We start from the raw sequence: 21011 nt of genomic DNA, 5'->3' as shown, positions 1-21011 counted from the left end.
TCAAGGTTTGATATCAATCGGACAAGTGGTTCCCAAGTTATGGCCATTTATTTACCAAACCAATGACAGGACACGGTGTTATGACGTCACAATTGACGTCACAAATGTTTTTTTTTTTGCACGTACGGCCACGCACTAGTGGTTAAAATTTTGAAAGGTTAAGTCTACAAGGACATTTGTCCTGATGGTCTTCATAGAGAAGATACCCAAGAAGTGATGTCTCCATGGTCCTGAACACACGTCACAAACACACAATGCTCAATGGATTCTTTCTCAAACAAGTTCACTGTGAAAATGAACATGAAAAACACAACAAATGAAAGGCTCCTTTGGCCATTTGGCCACGCCCCCAATAACCATGCCCCAGCCCCTGCTGCACTCACCTGGAGCTGCGCTTGAAGCTGCAGGTCACTCAGTTGGCGACCAAATCGTTCGAGTTGCGAGAGGATGGAAAACCTTCGACGATTGTAAGTACAAACACCATACACATTCATAGTAGTTATAATAACAATGGTATTGTTTTACCACTCAGATGCCTTCATGCGATGCAAACAACACAGTACCATATGACGCACGCTTTGCAGGTTCGGTTGTAATACGTATTCCCAATTAGCACGCCATGGCTATGACTGTTGAGAATAGTTTTTCTTTGTTTTCTCAAATTGCCATTCCATTGTTTCTATCACTTTAGAAATGCTATAAACCGGATTTTTGCACGAGCTCTGTTGTATGCGGAGTCGAGCCTCATGGAAGAGCAAGAACATTGAACAATGTAACATTGTTACATCAGGATGTAACAGAACAAAGGGTACAGGAGAGAGAGAGAGAGAGAGAGAGAGAGAAAGAGAGAGAGAGAGAGAGAGAGAGAGAGAGAGAGAGAGAAAGAGAGAGAGAGAGAGAGAGAGAGAGATAAAGATAGAGATAGAGATAGAGATAGAGATAGAGATAGAGATAGAGATAGAGATAGAGATAGAGATAGAGATAGAGATAGAGATAGAGATAGAGATAGAGATAGAGATAGAGATAGAGAGAGAGAGAATACCAACAGTAGAGTTGAAGGACAGAATAGAGGGAGCCTTGGACAAACAATGGGTGCGAGGAGGAATGGGGGGGACAGAAAAGGATGCATGGAGTGGACAAGATGGAGAGTCACAGAAGGAAACCATCAGGAAGAAAAAAAAACTGGAAATTTGGAACGAGATGTGATTGGGTGGGGAGGTAAACGGGGGTAGAAAAGATCATGGTTTTGGGTTGGGGATAATCTGAGATGGTGGTAAACAGCTGTCTTGAAGATCTGGAGATAAGAATGGCAATTCTCATTAACCTTGTGCTCCACCGTCCATCGTACAGGTGGCAGTTTGCCAGGAGACCTCAAGAATTCATATTCGATCCATCCGGGGAGTGGCTGTACCGCTGGCGGATCTTCGTGGCGATCGCCTTTCTGTACAACGGCTTGGCCATTGTGTGCAGGTATCAGGACAAACCACTAGTGACATTTGCTCACAATCAGGGGATTCGTTCTCATGGGATTCTGGCTTTGGATGGAGCCCGGCTTGTAATCGTAACTATAACGATAATTAATTACGAGGTGGATTTGTTTTTCCAGTGAAACGTGATTTGAGCGAATTTTGGTTCATTATGCGACAAGTTGCTTGTGGCCCTGCGGAGCGTGCCGTGATCATTGGGTGTTTTGTGGTGACCTTGGATGGAATCTCTCCCCCACGTGATGGGTCACAGTGAATTTTTTATTTATTTTAAAGTTGCTGAATTGCAGGACAATTAAAAAGAGCTCGGTTTTTGCTTTGACATTTATACAAATGAGCTTTGAAATAATATAATACATATTGTTATGGTTGTGGGGGTTGATGGAGGTTTTAATAGGGAATTTAGCATTGTGTGGAGTGGCTTGATCTGTGGACGAGCAGAAAGCATCTCGATGTAACTAAGTTCGGGAATCTGTGAGCTAAAGGGTTATGTGTCATTGGTCACCTGGTTTGGCAGCCATATTGGATTTACCCTTAAACCTTTAAAAATCTTCCTAAGAACGGCTGGACAAATTGAGGGGAAACTTCACCAAAGTGTCCCCCAAGCCATGGGTGTACAGGTGGCACATCGTCGGCACTCCTCATGGGGAATGAGTGTGGTAGTTTTATGACATAGGTGCTTGCTTTCCTTATGACATCATAATTGCACATGTAGAACGCCACATCCGATGAGTATAAAAATTTTTGAGGGTCATCTAGGCAAAAATGGTCCACAAAATTTTTCGATGACATCATCGGTCACATGATTAGGCAACCATATTGTTTTTTGTTTTTTTAAACCTTCAAAAATCTTCTCTGAAATGTCTGAAAAGACCGAGGTGAAACTTTAGACATATTGTTACGAATTTGGAAGCTTACTGCACACAACAGCCAGAGTCCTTATAGATCAGTTATATCGGTAAGTACGTGTTTTTAGTTGGAATCCATCCCCTGTGTCGAATGGGAATTAATTGTATATGCGCTGTGGGTTATTTTATAGATGGGATTTTTTTACATCCTCACTTTCACACAACAACACGCTGCTCGCGGCATTCTTCTGCGCTCGCCAGCAAGCGCGCACGTGGGCGGAGTCTAACATAGGCATGGCGTCCTTATTTGGCCAATCGGCAAGGAGCGGGCGTCTAACCCGCCCCGTTTCCGACAAGACCATCACCATTACGCACGTGGCCGGAGGTGAGGAGGTGGGCGGAGTTACAAACGCCTCCGATCAGGACTCCGCCAGAAGGGTGGGAATTGCTCTGCCTACCGTGGGCCTGTCCAATGAGGGACGGCCAGCGAATCGCGCGATGCAACCGTCCAATCAGGACGCGAGTAACCTTAGAGCAGACGCTCCACCCCCGCGAGGGGGAGGGATAAGAAAGGTCGCGAGCTGCTCGTGAGAGAAGAAGTTGGTTGGTCCCTGTGGGTTGAGTTCGTGGCTCCTGGTCGATGATCGTGCTGGTCGGAGTTGGTGTTCGTCCTGGTTGGTGTTCGTGTTCATGGTGCTCGGGTCGCCGATCGGCGTTCGCGGCTGGCCAAGTCGCTCCTTGGATTCTGGAGGCATGGGTTCGAGTCCCACCGAGGTGGGTTGTGTGGGAGCGAGCGAGCTGAGGATCCCGTTTCCTTCCACGGAATCCGAGCTCCACAGGCATGGGTTGGTGAAGACCGCATAAGGCGGAGAGGTACCAACCAGGCCTTGACCCTCAGCTCACCTTCCCTCTCGAGCCGAATAAAGACCATTGAGGTCCATTTATTTTGGGTGTGTGTGTGTCTGTGTGTGGGCCTGTCTTGCCTAAGTAGAATTGTTAAGTGTTTTTTGTTGTACATCATTTGCCTTGTTTAGTCGTGATAACTCTGCTCTTTGTGTGTTCCCTTTCCCCTGTTATAAATAAATCCCCTGTTAAATGTTCCAGCTCATTTCTGTGTTTCTTTCATTGGCTTAGCACGGTGCATATTGGGAAATTGGGAAGCGGAAAATTGTGCATTTGGTCCGACGGGTCTTGGTAACCATCCGCTCGGGTTACGCACGGTTCGAGCACGATAACGGCTCGTTCCGCTCGAGGCCTGCCGACGGTGTGAATTCCCCGGTAGTTTTGCCGCGTGGATACTTAGGTATATTGAAGTTGGCAATTAAGCCTATTCCACGCGGCCGAATTATTGGCGATTCACGGTCCTGTAAGGGACCCGTGCCTTTCACAGTTCTCCGAGAAGCACGATCTAGATTCCGGGTGTTCGGTGGAGCCGACTCTACTGCTCCACCTAGTCGTGCTCGCCGCCGACACCCGGCCCCACAACAATATGACCGCCTATCCATGAGGAACAAAAGAATCACACTTTTACTCTCTATTCCTCTCTTTCTTTATCTATCTCTCCAGGGAGAAGTGAATTATTGGAGAAATTTTTCAGTGAGGCTCACTTGGCTGCACCTGGATGGGTTTGAGGGTTGTGGAGTCGCGGCTGAAAGCCAAATCCTATCCAGGTGCTGAAAGCCAGTCGCGGCTGAAATAGTTGTAGCTTATGTCGCGGTTTCAGTCGCGGCTGAAATAGTTGTAGCTCATGTCGCGGTTTCAGTCGTGGCTGAAAGCCAACGCCAAATTCCTCCTGATGACTCCATCTTTGCCCTTTACTTCGTCGGGTTCCTTCTTGATCTTCCATTTCAATATGACATCATTGGTCACATGGTTTAGCAGCCATGTTGAATTTACCTGAAAACCGATCAAAATACACCCCTCAAAAGAAGTCCTGGCGAGGCTTTGCAATCTCTGATTGCTCTTTTTCTTGTTTTTATTTGTATTCATCTTTGCCCAAGTGACGGGTCATATAATGGAAGATGGAATAAAAAGGGGAAACATCGTGGAAAGTAAAATTTTACATTTTCAGTGAGCCAGCCTGTTGCACCGCAGAACAACACCCGTCTGAGAATGCATGAACTTTGTTTTGAGTGTTGTTCAAGTCGATCGTAAGTTAATTTGAACAAAAGCAAATCCCATAACTCGGTAATTATTAAAGAGAGGAGGCCAGCTTGGAAATGTGGCTTTCCCAGTAAAGATTATGGCAGATAGTGAGACCCAGAAGCTTGAATGAAATGACTTCCTCAAGAGGATTGTTGAGAAAGTAGATGGAGGGAGTTTCCAGATGGTCCTTTCAGAGAGACATAGTGAGAGTGTGATATTTTCAGGATTGAAAGACATGTTCCACCTGTTGGATTGTAGCCCAGTAACTACTTTGGTAGCACCAACACTCTCCATTGGGCATTGTACGTGATGAAAGTAATGTGAGCAAAACGTTTCGCTCCGTTTTTTGTCATTGGAAGCAACGTCTATATTGCATTTCTGTTGATGGTCGATGATCAGGTCCCTGTCTGTACAGAGACCCTTTGTAAAAATATAACGGTGGCAAGGTAAATATGTGACTGGAAGGATTATGTCTTGACTTCCTGTGATTTGTTATGCCACGGGAAGATACCATAGGTTTGTGACGTTTTCTCTCCACCAAGCATCGTGGTGCCAACAAGCTGTGCACTTTTTCATGGCTGAAAACCAAGTTTGGATGAGGCAGCAGGTCAGCAGCACAAAATGGCCGACTCTTTCTAAACGTGATCTTAAACATCCACCAGAAAATCCTCTTGCACATCCTTCTGTAGGTCAGGTATGGGAGCATGCGCCGGAGCAGCGCGTCGTAGGATGGCACACATTGATGCAACCAACGTCCTGCCTCCAAAACACAATTTAGTCAGGGTGGAAATTGAACCCAGATAGCTCAAAGGTGAGCACATTACCTCTGAGTCATCCTGTCAACCGATTTTCTAGATGTTAAAAGTAATTAATCTTGATTAACTAAACTGTGCTTGTGTTTTCAGGTCATGCCTGGTGGGTTTACAAACGAAATACCTGGCGGGATGGATGGCTGTCGATTACATCGCAGATAGCGTGTACGTTGCAGATATTGTTGTGAAGATGCATACAGGTGTGTTTGGGTAGAGGGAATAAGGGGATCAAGTGTATCTGAAATGGCTCATCAACGGTCATTTCCTTTCCAGGATCGATGACTGTTGCTTCGATACTATATACTCAATGGTGAAAGTTCTGAGCACTGCTGCTTTGGCACTACCGCTGGTACATTGCTGATGTCATACCAGGATAAGGAAGTGACTGTTGGTAAAGCTCTGGGTGGAGAGAAGACTGGTTAGGGAGCTGAAGCAACTTTTTAATGGGGTAGTTGAACTTGTCAGTGCATGGATCACGAGGAGAAACACGACATTCAGAGACACCATCTCAGCTGCAGAGGGAGTCACAATAACTTTGCAGTTTTTTTTGCTCACAGGTAATGCAGTACTACTATCGAAACAAGTTTTACTCGAACAAAACACACACACACACACACACACACACACACACACACACACACACACACACACACACCACACACACACACACACACACGGAGGTGAATACTTTGAGCCCTGGAAGGGCTCCGTTCCACCTTCTGAAACCCGCATACGGAGATACAAAACCAACAACACACATGGTACATGTCAATGTAGTTCAAAGGCAGAGACTTCGTTATTAAAAGATTTTATAACACAATGTACCTACAATGACACATTGTTTCTGTAGGTTTGCCGAAATATTTAAGAAAACACAGGTCAGGCTCAGGCTACTACATTGAACTTTCATAATACCTTTTTGGGGTTCAAAGTTCACATAAGCTACAACTATTAAAAATAATGCTGGCAGATGATATGATGCTACAGGCGGAAGCTACTGAAAGCTGTAGTTTAATTGATCAATACATTGCGCCGCATCAGCGATTGTCGGAGACTTCTGCACACTCCACGACGGTGCACGATCATCGCCGATAACTCGTCGTAAAAGTTAAACATGTTCAAATTTCACGATCTTCACCAACGCACCCAAAATAGTAGTTGACGATCATCGTCAACTGCCACACACTACAGGATTATCAAAATCTGTCACCGACAATCTTGTTGCATTGCGTTGGCTAATGTGTGTCGGCCCTTAGATGTGAGATAGATAGCAAATAATGCTGTCAAAATCCCAAACACAAGGTAGACCCACTAAAAACTTGGACGAGTCAACACAGAACTACAGAATGTGGAAGAATGAGTGGTGGGACAATAAGGCTGATGATCTCCAACGTCTGAGTGATATGAACAACATGAAGGCATTTCATGCAGAGCTAAAAGCAGTTTAGGTAACTACATCTTTAGATATGGCTCTGATCAAGAATGCTGATGGTTCTCAAACCTTGACATCCAGAGATGACGCCGCCGACCGTTGGAAGGAATACTTTCAACACTTATTAAATCGTCCTTCCACTTCAAGCGTCGATGCACGTCAAAGCTAGCTTTGAAGAACTTCCAGTTCAAGAAGAGCTGGAAAGAGTATCAACTATGGCAGAATTGCCAAGCACAGGAAAGGAACTAAAAAATGTGAAGGCTCCAGGATTGGATTGCATTCAATCAGAAATTCTTCAACATCGGGGCATCACTCTCAAGAAGCAATTCCCAAATCTCTTCAAGCATTGCTGAGAGGTGGAGAAAAAAAAAATCCATCAGAATTTAAAGATGCCATTTTTTTCACCGTCTACAAACGAAAAAGGATGACCAAGTAGAATGTGGAAATCATCGAGGAATGTCTCTGTCTCTGTCTCTCTGTCTCTCTGTCTCTCTGTCTCCTCGTCTATAGCTGAGTAAGTCTTGACAAATATTATCCTGAAATTCCAGCAAATCACTGCTAATAACATTCTTCCAGAAAGCCAATGTAGTTTCAGAGAACTATCGATATGATATTTACACAATATCTATGCTGTCTTTGTCGACTTTTCAAAGGCATTTGATACAGTAGATCAATAAATTCTGCAGAAGCTGCTCAGCTTACTTGGATGTCCTGGCAAGCTGGTGAAGATATGATGACATGAAAGCATTGTTCTCTGTTGGTGGTGAGAGAACTGAAATCTTTGCTTAAACATGGTTACATCTTACAGGCTGTCAGCTACCTCATTCCATCATTGCTATAGAATGAGTTTTGTGGTACCCAGCTGAGAACTGGATGATTTTCTCAGCCATTGTCAATTCAGGGGTGTAGATTTCAAAAATTTATGTTGTCAGTTTCAGATTTCAGTCCAAAGGTGTGAAAATTGATGTTAAAGATGGAATGAGCGTGCAGAATTGAGGAACATGATAAGCCATTTGCATTATGATTAAAGGCTAAAAATAGAGAATAAAAAAGTCCAGAGATGAAATAAATCTACTTTGGTCCTAAGTGATGAAAAATGAGTGTTTGATCAGAGAATGTATTTCTTAAAGAGACCATTTCACAGTCAAATCGGTCACATGTCAACATGGAGTTCTAATTAATTTGTATGTAATGAGAATTATTCCAAATACATTTTGCAGTAATAATGCTGAATAAGTTAAACGTGGATCTTGTAAATAGTGCAGGCATTTAGCATCAATGTCTGAATCATCACCATCACCAGCATCCTCCATCGATGACCGTTCTGTTATGGTGGCATTTGTGTTGGTACATGCTCACAGCGACATAGTTCGGTGCACGAAAGACTGCTGGAACGACATATATGCTCTTCCTGCCTACAAATGATGCATGTTGGTGGTAGGATATGGCTTGACCGAGGTGCTGGTGCTGTTGTCACTGGAACCGGTTTATCAGAAGAATACAAAGCTCTCCCTTTATTTCCTGACACTTCAAATGAACCGTTATCATCAATTACACTGCTGTCGGTGACACGACTCGTAGATGCAAAGGCCGAACTTGCTGTACGCTCGCAATGCACTGATGCCCTCTCCAAACTAGTTTTGTTAGTGAAGCGTGCATAACACCGTCTATGGTACCCCAATTTTGAATCGAATTTAACAAATGGCTCTGACCAGAAATAATCATGATGTCATTCAACAAGCTTTCTGTTCTCTCCACGTAAAAACTGCCACTTCTGCACACATTCCTGTACTCAAGGCCAGCTGGTTTCAGTTGATTGTGTGACATTCATCAAAGAGTAAACTTCACCAATATGTAGCAGACACTCCATTTTTAGCAAGTCACAAAAGTTCTCGACCTTGAATTTCACGTCTCTCAGATGTTCACAAGCGTAACGTAACAGGAGGAGAGTTTTAACCTTAGAAGACTGAAGGCAAACACAGCAGGTGGTTTGTATAAAGGAACTTGTCCTTTCCGAATATGCTGTCCTTCTTGCCTCCACTTTGGATGAATTGCAAAGAACTCTTAAACTCTTGAACACAACTGCCACAAAGTTAGGCTTCACCATCAACGTAAATTGAATGATGATGAATTTCTGTCATCGGCACCACTTAGCACTACCACAATTGAATCCTCGAGGGTCTCTATCAAGCTTCTTCTTTTATATGCAGCACAAGTATGTGGGGTGGCATCATTGCTTGAGCGCACAACTATGCCACCGATACAATGCTCTCTGGAGGTAAGGGCAGGAATTTCGAACTTGGCCAGGGAGCCAATGATAGCTTGCCTACTATTCGTGAAGAACACAATGGAATCTTTAACGTCCACCAACTAATGCTGGCAGATAGGATGCCCAGTTTAATGTCCATCCGAGGGATGGCACACACATTGTGAAACACCTGTGAAACACTGGGATTATAGTTTATAACTGGGCCAAGATTCGAATCCTGGCTGGACAACTTCGAGGCGCGTGTGCGTACCTCTATACCATCCTGCAAACCCGGTCTATATCAATGATAAACCTTTAAAAACAGTGCACATATTCACTTACTTAAGAAGCACAGTAACAGCCACAACATCAACAGAGATAAGCGATCGCATTCAAGATGTTTCGCTTTTGAATGAGTCTGGACACAGCATGGAACTAGACCAGCACTCATTAGAGCGCATACCTCCATGCATACCAGGCTGAACAGTTTACGTTTTGTATCCCACTGACAGGCCAGATCTGCATTTGGACCTGAACCAAAATCAAATCAGCTTGTTCTTGTGACCTACCAACTCATCCTACCTCTGTTCTTGCTCACCCTCACCCTGTTCTATTCACACTCTCATTTGCTCAAGGTCATCTGGCATCTGCTTGGAAATCAGCAAACATTACTGCCCTGCATAAAAAAGGTGCAAAAACAGATCCCTGCAACTACAGACCAATCAGCCTTCTCCCAATCATCAGCAAGGTTATGGAATCCTTCATCACTTCAGACATTAAATCCTTTCTTTTCTCCAATGGCTTGATTTTCGATCATCAATTTGGTTTGAAACCAGGTCATTCTACCCTGGATATGCTGCTTCTGCTCTCCCAACAATGGATGGAGGTCCTCAATGCCAGACATGAAATCCGAGCCGTATCCCTGGACATATCACATGCTTTTGACACGGTCTGGCACCCTGCCCTGTTCACCAAACTCTCTTCCTATGGTATCCAAGGCCATCTCCACTTATGGCTCGCAGACATCCTCTCCTGTCGCAGTCAACGTGTGGCCCTAAATGGAGTTCTTTCATCCCCTCTTCCTGTCCAGGCTGGAGTTCCTCAAGGTAGCGTTCTGGGCCCTGTTCTTTTTCTGGTTTTCATCAATGATCTCTCCGACTCTCTGGAAAATCCTCTTTACCTCCTTGCTGATGACTCCATTCTCTGCCGTACCATCTGTCATCCCTCAGACCGGCAAGCAGCAGCTTCTTCTCTCACTGCAGATCTTGGTAAAAATCACAAACTGGTCCAACACGTGGAACATGTCTTTCAATCCAGACAAATCTCACACTCTATGTCTCTCCGAAAGGATCGTTTGGGAAACCCACCCATCCACTTTCTCAACAATCCTCTTGAAGTCCTTTCATTCAAGCTTCTGGGTCTCATTATCCACCATGATCTTTCCTGGGAAAGGCACATTTCCAAACTGGCTTCCAAAGCCAGTCCCTGACTGGGCATCCTCCATCATGCAAAGTCCTTCCTCACCCCACCTGAGCTCCTGACCACATACAAAGCTTTCGTCCACAGCCTGATGGAGTACTGCTCTCCCCTCTGGGCTGGTGCTCCCGCCTCTCACCTTTCTCGGCTTCACGCTGTGGAAACCAAGGCATTTCGGATCATTGGAATCTCCCGCGATGAGGCTGAGTCTTTGAGCCTCTCACTCTCTCACCGCAGGCACATCGGTGGTATTTCTCTCCTCTACAATCTCCTCTCCGGTCTTGCCCCCCCCTGCTCTCTCTGCGATTTGTCCCCACCACATTTCCGCAGGGCGCTCAATGCCCGTCAACAACCCCCTTCTGGTAAAATTACCAAAACCATGAATCACTGCTCACCTTCACTCTTTCATTCCTCTTTTTTCCCGCCTTTGGAATAAACTCCCTCACTCTGTTCAATCGCATTCTTCCCTCCAGGTCTTCAAAACAGCTGTTCACCACCACCTCGTATCATCCCCCATCCAAATCCTCGATCTTTTCTACCCCCGTTAATCCAACCCAAGCCCACCTTCTTCAAATTCCCTGCTTTCCTTCCTGAAAGTCCCTGTAATGTCCATCTTGCATTCCCTGTGTTCCCCCGCCCCATCCCTCTCCCTTCCACAGATCTCCTAATGTGTCTGCTCCCCACTGTTTTGTCCTTCCCACTCCCACCCCTCGTCTCATGCCCCCTTGCTGTGCATTGTGTGTTAGCTCTCACACGAGCCTCGACAAGGTATACAAAAAAAAATCCACCAAGTTTTATCATAACCCGTCCACAACTTTTTGAAATATCATGCCACATGTCGTTTTTGGCTCTATCTCTAAATGGTGAAGAATCACATGGAAATTAAAGAAAATTCTCGTATCCTGATCCGGATCTAGATCTTCACCGAAATCTATTTAATTTGTTCTTGTCACACACCCAACATGTCCACCAAGTTTTGTCCAAATTAGTCCATAACATTTTGAGATATCATGCTACATATCATTTTTGGCTCCATCTCTCAATGATGAAGAATCATTTAAAAAATTATCCGATCCGGATCAGGATCTTCACCAAAATTGAATAAATTTGTCCTTGTCACACATTGAAGCTGTCTACTAAATTTTGTGCGAATTCCATCCACAACTTTTTGAGATATCCTGCTCACAGACAGACAAACAGATATAACATAACTTCTGTCCACCTTCGTCAGGCACTCAGCCTAACCCAATCAGCAGGACAGATAGGTAATAATTTAAATGACCTACCATCATGCAAAACAAACAAAAATACTTATATATCTTGACATTGACGGATAATGCTTTCAAATTTCGATGATCATTCAGGTATGCAGAAGTGTTTTGCATTCTGTTGCTTATCGAGTTAAAATGGTAAGTCTTGTAAACTTGTGTATGTGCACGTGCAGGTTTCATGGAGCAAGGTATACTCGTGAAAGCTTCTGATCGCATACGTCCACGGTATCTCCGAACCCTCAAGTTCAAGCTCGATGCACTGTCTCTCCTGCCGACCGACCTCCTTTTAATTGCCGTCGGCACAAACTACCCGGAGGTTCGGTTCAACCGTCTTCTACGTGCAAGTGCGTTCTTTGAAGCTCTGGACCAACACGAGACCCGCACGAGTTATCCAAAGTCCTTCCGTGTGTTCAAGCTGATCATTTACATCATTTTCATCATTCACTGGAATGCATGCATATATTTTGCCCTGTCCAAGCACATTGGCTTCGGGGTGGACAAATGGGTGTACCCAAACATTTCCAATCCGGCATTTGCAACCTTAACCAGGCAGTACATCTACAGCTTCTATTTTTCTACCGTGGTTTTAACGACGGTCGGGGACTTCCCAAGGGCGAACAATGAAAAGGAATACCTCTTCATGGTATTTGACTTCATGGTGACAATTTTTGTGTTTGCTACTATTGTGGGGAACTTGGGTTCAATTATTTCGAGTCTCAATGAGCACAAAGATCATTTCCAAGCCCAGGTTACTTCCGTGAAGCAATACATGAAGAACCGGAATGTTGAACGCCAAACTGAAATGAAGGTGGCCACGTGGTTTGAGTTCTTGAGGAGCAGCGACCAGATTTTCAGTGAGGAGATGGTATTGAACCTCCTCCCAGAGAAGCTAAGGGCTGCCGTCGCTATCAACATACACCTCAATACATTACAGAAGGTCGGTGAATTGCAGTAAAACTAAACAATGTCTGATTTGTCATAATATCTGAAAGAATCAAGTTCATAAACTGCTATCTCTGGAGTTTGCATTCTCCATTCTTTGTTGCCAAGTCCGGGGATTCAAGTTCGACTCGAAACTATTATGTTGCTGTGAAAACAGGGTGCAAGTTGGGGCACATACTATGCAGTACTCGATGAAAGATTTATACAATATGTTTATTGCCAAAAAACCACTAAATAGGGTAGAAGTTAAATGGAAAAGTCTGGTCTTAGGCCAAACTGATTGATAGAGGAATTTGTCCACCGCTGTCACGGCTTACTTTTGTAATCATAGATCTTAAACTACAACGGCACTCAGTGGAACGCATACCTCCGCCAGGCTGAACAGTTTACATTTTGTATCTCACTAATAGGCCGGATCTGCATCCGGCCCTTACCAAAATCTAATCGACTTGTTGCTGTCAACTACCCATCTTATCAACCAAGTTCCGTCTGATTCGGTACATAACTTTTTCAGATATTGTGCTTTATATATGGTTTTTGACCAAATCTCTCAATGTTGAAGAAACACTTTAAAAATTCTAGTTTTCCGGATCTGGATCCAGATCTTTCACCAAAGTCTAATCAATTTGTCCTTGTCACACACCCAACCCGTCCACCAAGTTTCGGCTGAATCCTCCCACAACTCTTTGAGATATCCTGCTCATAAACACACAGCCGTGAATACACAACCTCCATCATCCACCTTCGGTAAATGCAGATGATACCACCAGCTGAATGTATTATCAAGATGGATAGTTGTTGTCTTGTGTACACGGTACCAAAGCCTTCTTACAGCAGTTAAATCTGACTGCTAAGTGAAATAAAGACGAGACAACTTGGTATCGTGAACAGAATGTGATTGAGATACCAAGTGATTACTGAATAAGTGATCAGTCAGTCAGCCTCCATGCATTGACAAATTTTGGAAAATTTTCTCTGCTCCCTGAAGACTCACGCAGAAAAGCTCCACTCTCGGTATTGTTTAACCACAGACCAAAGGCACAGATGTACTGTGTGTGTTGTGGTTGAAGTCAAACATGTCCAATTTTTCTTTTTACATCACCTTGACATATGACATGTCGGATGGCCTATGAGGTCTGACAATAAAGTTCCAGGATTAAAGCAATATACAATTTCATTACAAAATGTATCTATTATGTTGAGTGGCCGTCTTCAAAGTAATCTCCCTGCGAGTTTATGCACACTTGCTAATGTCGCTGCCATGCTTCAAAATGCCCTTGGAAGTCGTTGTCTGAAAAGCCATTCAGCTCTTTGGTCATGGCTCACTGAATCTCTTCGATTGATGCAAAATGAGTTCCTTTCATCGGAATTTCAGACATCAGTCATATCAGCCCAACTTTCTCACCCCTTGGACATGTTCATCCATTTTGGCAATCAATGAGCACCGCGACCACATCATCATTCACATCCTGTCCATCCATCCATTGGGATCATACTCTGTGCAGAGCATTGGTATTGCCTAAGCAGTCTCCTCCGCTATCGGACACAATCCTGGTTGCGTCACCACTCCAACGCAGGATACCAGCAAGCTGGTACTCATTTTGCTGACCTCAGAAGGATGATAGGGTGAGTCAACCCCACCTGGTATTAATTCCACAGCTTAGTGGGATTTGAACTCAGGATCCTAAGATCCCAAGCCTGCGAGCCTCACCATTAAGTCAACAGCAGGCATATGTCCCTGCTCCCTTCCGCAAACCTCTTGGCCCACTCAACCACACATTATGTTGACATTGTGTCTTCCCTGTACACCAGCTTCAACTTGTTGAAAATGCCTATGCCACTTTCATTTCGTTTTACCAAAAGCCTGATGATGATTCTCTGTTCCATAAATTTGTCGTTCATCTTTAGAACATGATTGCAACACTTGTAATTTTAACAAAACTCCAGTCCGGCTACAAAACACAACTGATAAATACAGCAGCTAACACAGTACCAACTGACATTACGATGCACGTGCAATTACGAAACCCAAGCCACTGTTGCCACCTGCAGAGAAAAAAACACATCAGTCCTGGAACTTTTTTGTCATACCTTGTATATTGGGCAACCTTATCACACAAGACATAAAACATTTCATACAACAAATTGGGCCAAAGATGGACAGTGTACACCTACCTTCAGTTGTGGCAGGGTCAGGCAGATTGTGTTGATCACCTTTGCCATATGCAAAGTTCTTCCATAAGAACCAGTCCCACACTTCAAAAGACTCCGTTGTACATGGTTTCATGATATCATTCCGAAAATATTTAGGGAGAGAGAAGAGAGAGAGGTGTTGGCAGATACACCACTGGTACACCAATGATTTCCAAATTCTTGTCCTGATTCCCACCCCAAGGACATTAGGATTATAACCAAGCCAATTCCCAGAAGAGACTATTTCAACAACATTAACTCTCATAACAAAGATCCGATCAACTTTTAAAGTTCCCAATGCGAAATCAATTTCTCTTGCATATATGTTATGTTTCTCAATGAGAGTGAGTCTTCTTCGAAAGAAAATAAATTTGAAACCATCGGCTTCCGGTTTGATCAAGGCATCACACATTCAAAGTTTAAGGGCTGATTCAAAGTTTATGTATGATCACTGATATTACATGTATTTGCAATGCCAAATTCCCATCCATTTCTCCATTAAATATACGAGGGTATCTCAGAGTTGATGTAAATTTTTCTCGACAAAATCAAAAAGCATAGTTAAGTTGATGAAACTTCACATTCAAAGCATTCCCTTACAACACATACACTACTTTCCCTTCAATGTGGTGGCACCTTGATGCCACCTGCAGTGTATAAATCTTTGAGACACATAGGCAGCCCTTTATCATCATCATCATCATAATCAGTATTGATCTTTGTCGGGCCGTTGGCACCATGATGATCATTTTCATGGATGGGTTTCACAAGTTACATTTATGCAGTACTGCACATATTTTAAAGACGTTCATCACAATTATAAAGCCATGCAGATAACACAAGATATAAGTTCCATTCCATATCAAAAATGGTTTTGGCATCAGCAGTACAGTGCCTATCTTGAAAACGGAACAGGGGAGGTGCCCTGCCAGCCCCATCACCGTCCAAGACACTCACGAAACTAGCCAAGCAGCAGTTTTCTGCCTCACTCAAGCCACGCGAAACCCATGTGAAGCGTTGCTTCCTTGGCCTTGCTCCAACTGCATAAAGCACCACCAGCAGCAAGAGCAGCTCTCCAGCAAGAGATGGAGGAAACCACCTACCGTTAACAACGATCGAAGGATGAAGCTCATTCTCCATGTAGTCAGACCTGCATGAAGCGAACGAGTCCACATATGCCGGTGCGGCCAACTCTGCGTACAGCACGACACCAAACAGGAAGAAGGCAACCACACAGCCCCCAGTTGACACCTATGACGAAACAGCTCGGTTAGCACATTCACCAGGCTGCCCCAAAGCGCCGCCGGGATAACCATCCCCAACGCTGAACTGCCAATAACTATCATCTCGCTCCACAAACAGTTACCAAGTTTATTGTAGAGCACTCAGTCAAGCACTCCATTCAAACCTGTTGTTAAGGAATGGCTGGCTTGGCAAGTACTAGCCAGTTGCCTGGTAATTGAACACACACCAGGTGGAGCCATGTTGTGACAGCACGCATGCATGGGGTAACGAACAAAAAATTTTTTTTGCGATGTATCGATATATAATATGATTGTTGGAAGTATTATGGAGGCGATTTGTGTTCTCGTGTTCAAGTATATAAAGGTTTAGAGATGTTTGAAGGCGTTTAAATAAATTAATTCTGGGATTTACCGCCATTTAACCCCGTGTCGATTACATCACCCTTTGAAACATGTTAAATTAGTTCTTCGTGCCTGTTGTTTGTGTCCTTTATAACATCCGTAAAACAGTAAGTTTCCTGTTTGGAATGATGCTCAATTTTATTTGACTGCCAGGCAGACAGAGTAAAAAATATTATCTCACTCCTCTTTGCGCATGTGCGATCTGGCCAAATTCAGTGCCAAAGTACGGTAAAATGGCAAACCTGTCTTCCTATTCACCTTCTGATTTGTGTTCAAAATAAAGCATTCAAATTAAATAAGTTGTTCCTCGATTACAAACTGACAATCATAAACCGATAAGATGGGACAAATGGACGGACGGACATTAACCAAAATGCTTAACTCCGCTTTTCACTTCGGCCTCCCCCTCCCAACCTCCCAACTCTGTCCCATCTTTGCTTCCCCCTCCCCCAACACCAAGCCCTCACCCATCCCCTGCCAAGTCGAAGGCATCAATCCCCTCCCCACACTCCAGCCTTCAAACCACCCCTCCCCTCCCCCCACCAAAAATGTTCAACTTTCCCCTCCCCGTTCTAAAGTTGGCCCATCTTTACTCTCAGCCTACTCCCGCTTGTAAAACTCCCAACTTCAAAAGAAACTCATCTGTTCTGTTGAACTGAAGCCTGTTCAAATCAAAATTCGAGAAAATAGTCAGAAATAATAGCAAACCTGCATATAACCTCTGCAGTATGAGGGCTGCTTGAGAGAAGAGGAAATTCTAAGGTGTTCTGGAGGGTTCTAAAGGGTAATTCTAAAGGGTTCCTAAATTAGCGGCTATAGTATAGAAATTGTGGGTGGATTCAGCTGAACTGGCTAGGCAATGGGGTGGAACTCAAACGCACGTACGGTGTCACACACACATATACACACACACACACACACACACACACACACACACACACACACACACACACACACACACACACACACACACACACACACACACACACACACACACACACACACACACACACACACACACACAGCCCCTTTTACAATGTAGATTCCATGTGCTCCATTGCAATAGCCATGTGATCAAATTACATCCTTTGGTACCCATGTAGCTCTCACCTTATGGAATTTCAAGTGAGAATTATAAAATATTGTTTCCACACTTCTTCCAGCACTGACATCCAATTCCTCTGCGATTTAACAGATTTAAATTTGGCAATTCTTCAAAATTATCTGTTCAACAAGTTATATTTATGATGGAGTGAAAACAGAACTTGGTTGCATGTGAGTGGTTTATGATCGCTCACCAATTCATAGCATTTTTCTGACGACAAGAACAAGTTGGGTAGATTTTGGTTAAGGGACGGATGCAGATCAGGCCTGTTGGTAGGATACAAAACGTAAACTGTTCAGCCTGGCGGAGGTATGCGCTCCGAGTGCTGTTCTCGTTGTTACATCTTTTATTTTACAATAAAAAGTCCATGTCGACTTTGAATAGCCTCCATATATTTCCAGTAAGTTAAATATGATTTGTACCTATAAATCTGTAACTACATTATAGTTACCGCCGGTAAATGACTTGTATTGCTCACAATAGCTGTTTTGATTGTGAAGACAGCGGCAGCAAAAAAAAAAAATTAACAATTCAACTTACCTTCCATATTCCTGTGACTCATATCCCATCTGGAAATCTAACACTGACTTTTTCTTAGGTGGAGATCTTCAAGAACTGCGAGATCAAGCTTTTGGAAGAGCTTGTGCTCAAGTTGAAGCCTCAGTTGAGCAGCCCAGGAGATTATGTGTGTCACAAGGGTGACATTGGCAAAGAAATGTACATAATAAAGGAAGGGAATCTCGCCGTCGTCTCAGATGATGCGAGCGTCACCTATGCCGTCCTTGGAGATGGAACGTACTTCGGTGAGATCAGCATTCTCAATATCAAAGGCAGTAAAGCCGGAAACCGTAGAACAGCCAACATACGCAGTAATGGATATTCCGATTTGTTTCGGCTGTCTAAGGAGGATCTCACTGAGGTTTTGCAGGAGTTTCCTGCTGCCCGTGAAATCCTGGAGGAGAAAGGGCGTCAAATCCTCACCAAAATGAACCTTCTCGACTTGGAAGATGCCTCGGCTGTAGTGGACACGACGGCGTTGGAGCAACAACTAGACTCAATCGAAAAGAGTGTAGACGAGCTGCAGACGCGTATGGCTCGCATCATGGCTGAACATTCGGCGGTGAAGAGAAAAATCAAGGTCCGTGTCCGTCGCTTGGAGAAAGCGCTGAAGAAGCCGCGCCGCACAGTTACATCAGAGAGTGAAAACAAACTTAGCAGCAGTAGCAGTTTTAGTGACTTGGAGTGAATACTTTGAGAGGTCTTAAAGGGCTATCTTGCATTTAAAAGCAAATATCGTTTGGCAACCGATAGCGTCCTGTTTCAAGAATGAGTTCCTGCTCGGATTCTGCTTTTGACACCATCAGGGGCATTCCAAAACTACTTTCAGATTTCCATTGCTCATGACTGCAAAATTTACTCTGCTGTTGAAGTAAACAACCAAAACAAAATGTATTATTATATTCAATGTCCCATTTTGTGAAACGCAAGTGCTCACATTCATTGAGGTTTCCCAGTTTACCTTGGTTTGCACACTCTTGGAAGTTTATAAAATGGAGTTTGCGTTTGCCAGAGAAAACTTTTCATTCAAAGAAGAACTTTGAGTTCATGCAAACCTGGTTAGCAAAGTTTGGCTCACTGGGTCATGGTAATCTGTCGTTTACGTTGTAATTTTTGGGGTAGCGTAACTAGACGGGAAGTATGACCAACCTATAATGGGCTCATTCCACGGAGCAAATCGGGAACGATATAATCGATGTGGTCGAATGTGTATAATAATTATGTGAGGGCTCTATAGAAACCTGAAAGTAAAAAGTGTATCCTTAGAGACAGCCTCATGGTGGCTGAGTCTTAGGGACTCCAGCATGATTAAGGGTACAGTGGAACCAAAAGGGCTATTCACTCAAAGCATATGAGCTCTCGAGGGCACACCGCCCCGTGTGGACTCGCACTGTGTGTGATTAGCAAAACGCCTCTACTTGAATTGCTGTTGTTTTATCCTAATGTTTGTTTTGCTTTTCAGTCATATTAAACTGCCCGAGCCTCGAGGAGCTGGCCCGCGTGGATGAAATTTGTTACAAAAATTGACGAAGCTCTTTCATGTAAGTTAATATTGTGTGGGGTGAGACGTACGAACATTGCATATGTGTTCACCCTTTGAATCATGAGCTCTTTAGACTTTTGGCTCCCCCACCTTGGGCTCCCTGGAGAAATAGCCAGCTGCTCGGGTGGATGGAGGTTTGAATAGCGGCCAGTAAAACGGCGCAAGGGTTCAAAAGGTTAAAAAAAAATTGTCCCAGAAGGCACCTGTTACTAGTATACAAGAGCAACAGTGTGTCCAATTCCATAACACACATATATATATATATATATATATATATATATATATATATATATATATACATACATATACATACATACATATACATACATACATATATATACATACATATATATACATACATATATATATATATATATATATATATATATATATACATACATACATATACATACATACATATACATACATACATATACATAAGCCTGGTGTTGGCGCAGTGGTTAGGGCAGTGGCTTGGGATCCAAGAGGTCCTGAGTTCAAGCCCCGTTGAGCCACTGAATCAATACACCAGGGGGTTCACTCAGCCTGTCATCCTTCCGAGGTTGGCGAAATGAGTACCAGTGTACTGGGCCGGTGTATACCTCGGTTAAAATAGGTGTACCATATCCCTGTGTCGTAAGAGGCGACCAGGGTTGTGTCAGGAAGGGCATCCGGCGTAAAACATGTGCCAAATCACTGTGCGGATCATACGGATGATCTGCTGTGGTGACCCCGAAAGGGAGCAGATATATATATATATATATATATATATATATATATATATATATATATATATATATATATATATATATATATATATATATATATATATATATATATAAATATAATAGGAGCCGAGTTTCTCCCTCCATTTATGCTTTATTCTAAAGAGTTAATTCCATTCTTCTTCTTTGTTCGTATGCAGTACAATACTGCAGGGTAGGATCATTAGCTGAGGGTGCAGCTGTGCCGCTGATACAGTGCCCTCTGCTGGTTAGGGAGGAATTTGTAACAAGGGGAAAATATCGAAAGAACCTTGTCATAATTGACCACCTTACATAATATATTAAATTATATAAATATGTAATGCAATATTTATTACCTCCACCACCAAGGGTGGGCGGAGGTTACATTTTCACCCCTGTCTGTCTGGTTGTCTGTGAGCAGGATATCTCAAAAAGTTGTGGACGGATTCGGACGATATTTGTTGGAGAGGTTTGCTGTGTGACGAGGACGAAATGGTTAGGTTTTTTTGTGAAGATCCAGATCCAGATACTATAATTTTTCAGTGATTGATTCTTAACCATT

At 43.5% G+C, this 21011-nt stretch overlaps 1 protein-coding gene across 2 annotated transcripts; it reads left to right on the top strand.

Annotated features, from left to right (window-relative positions):
* The first annotated feature begins 253 nt into the window (after positions 1–253).
* Positions 254–19655, top strand: LOC147011074 (cyclic nucleotide-gated channel cone photoreceptor subunit alpha-like). 2 transcript variants are annotated; one of them, XM_085859594.1, is made up of 5 exons: positions 254–467; positions 1351–1470; positions 5383–5489; positions 11890–12653; positions 18201–19655. In XM_085859594.1, the coding sequence occupies exons 1-5, from the start codon at positions 448–450 to the stop codon at positions 18846–18848; spliced, it is 1659 nt and encodes a 552-aa protein (XP_085715720.1). In that variant the 5' UTR covers positions 254–447; the 3' UTR covers positions 18849–19655. The 2 variants fall into 2 exon arrangements, with proteins under 2 accessions (XP_085715720.1, XP_085715721.1); XM_085859595.1 differs by lacking the exons at positions 254–467; positions 1351–1470 and adding an exon at positions 1483–5288.
* The last annotated feature ends 1356 nt before the right edge of the window (positions 19656–21011 follow it).

Source organism: Eptatretus burgeri, chromosome 16 (assembly GCF_056783735.1).
Source record: "Eptatretus burgeri isolate ZD-2024b chromosome 16, Ebu_testis_v1, whole genome shotgun sequence".
Taxonomy (NCBI): domain Eukaryota; kingdom Metazoa; phylum Chordata; class Myxini; order Myxiniformes; family Myxinidae; genus Eptatretus; species Eptatretus burgeri.
The sequence above is the reverse complement of the archived record's forward strand: the minus strand, read 5'-3'. Positions and strand labels throughout refer to the sequence as shown.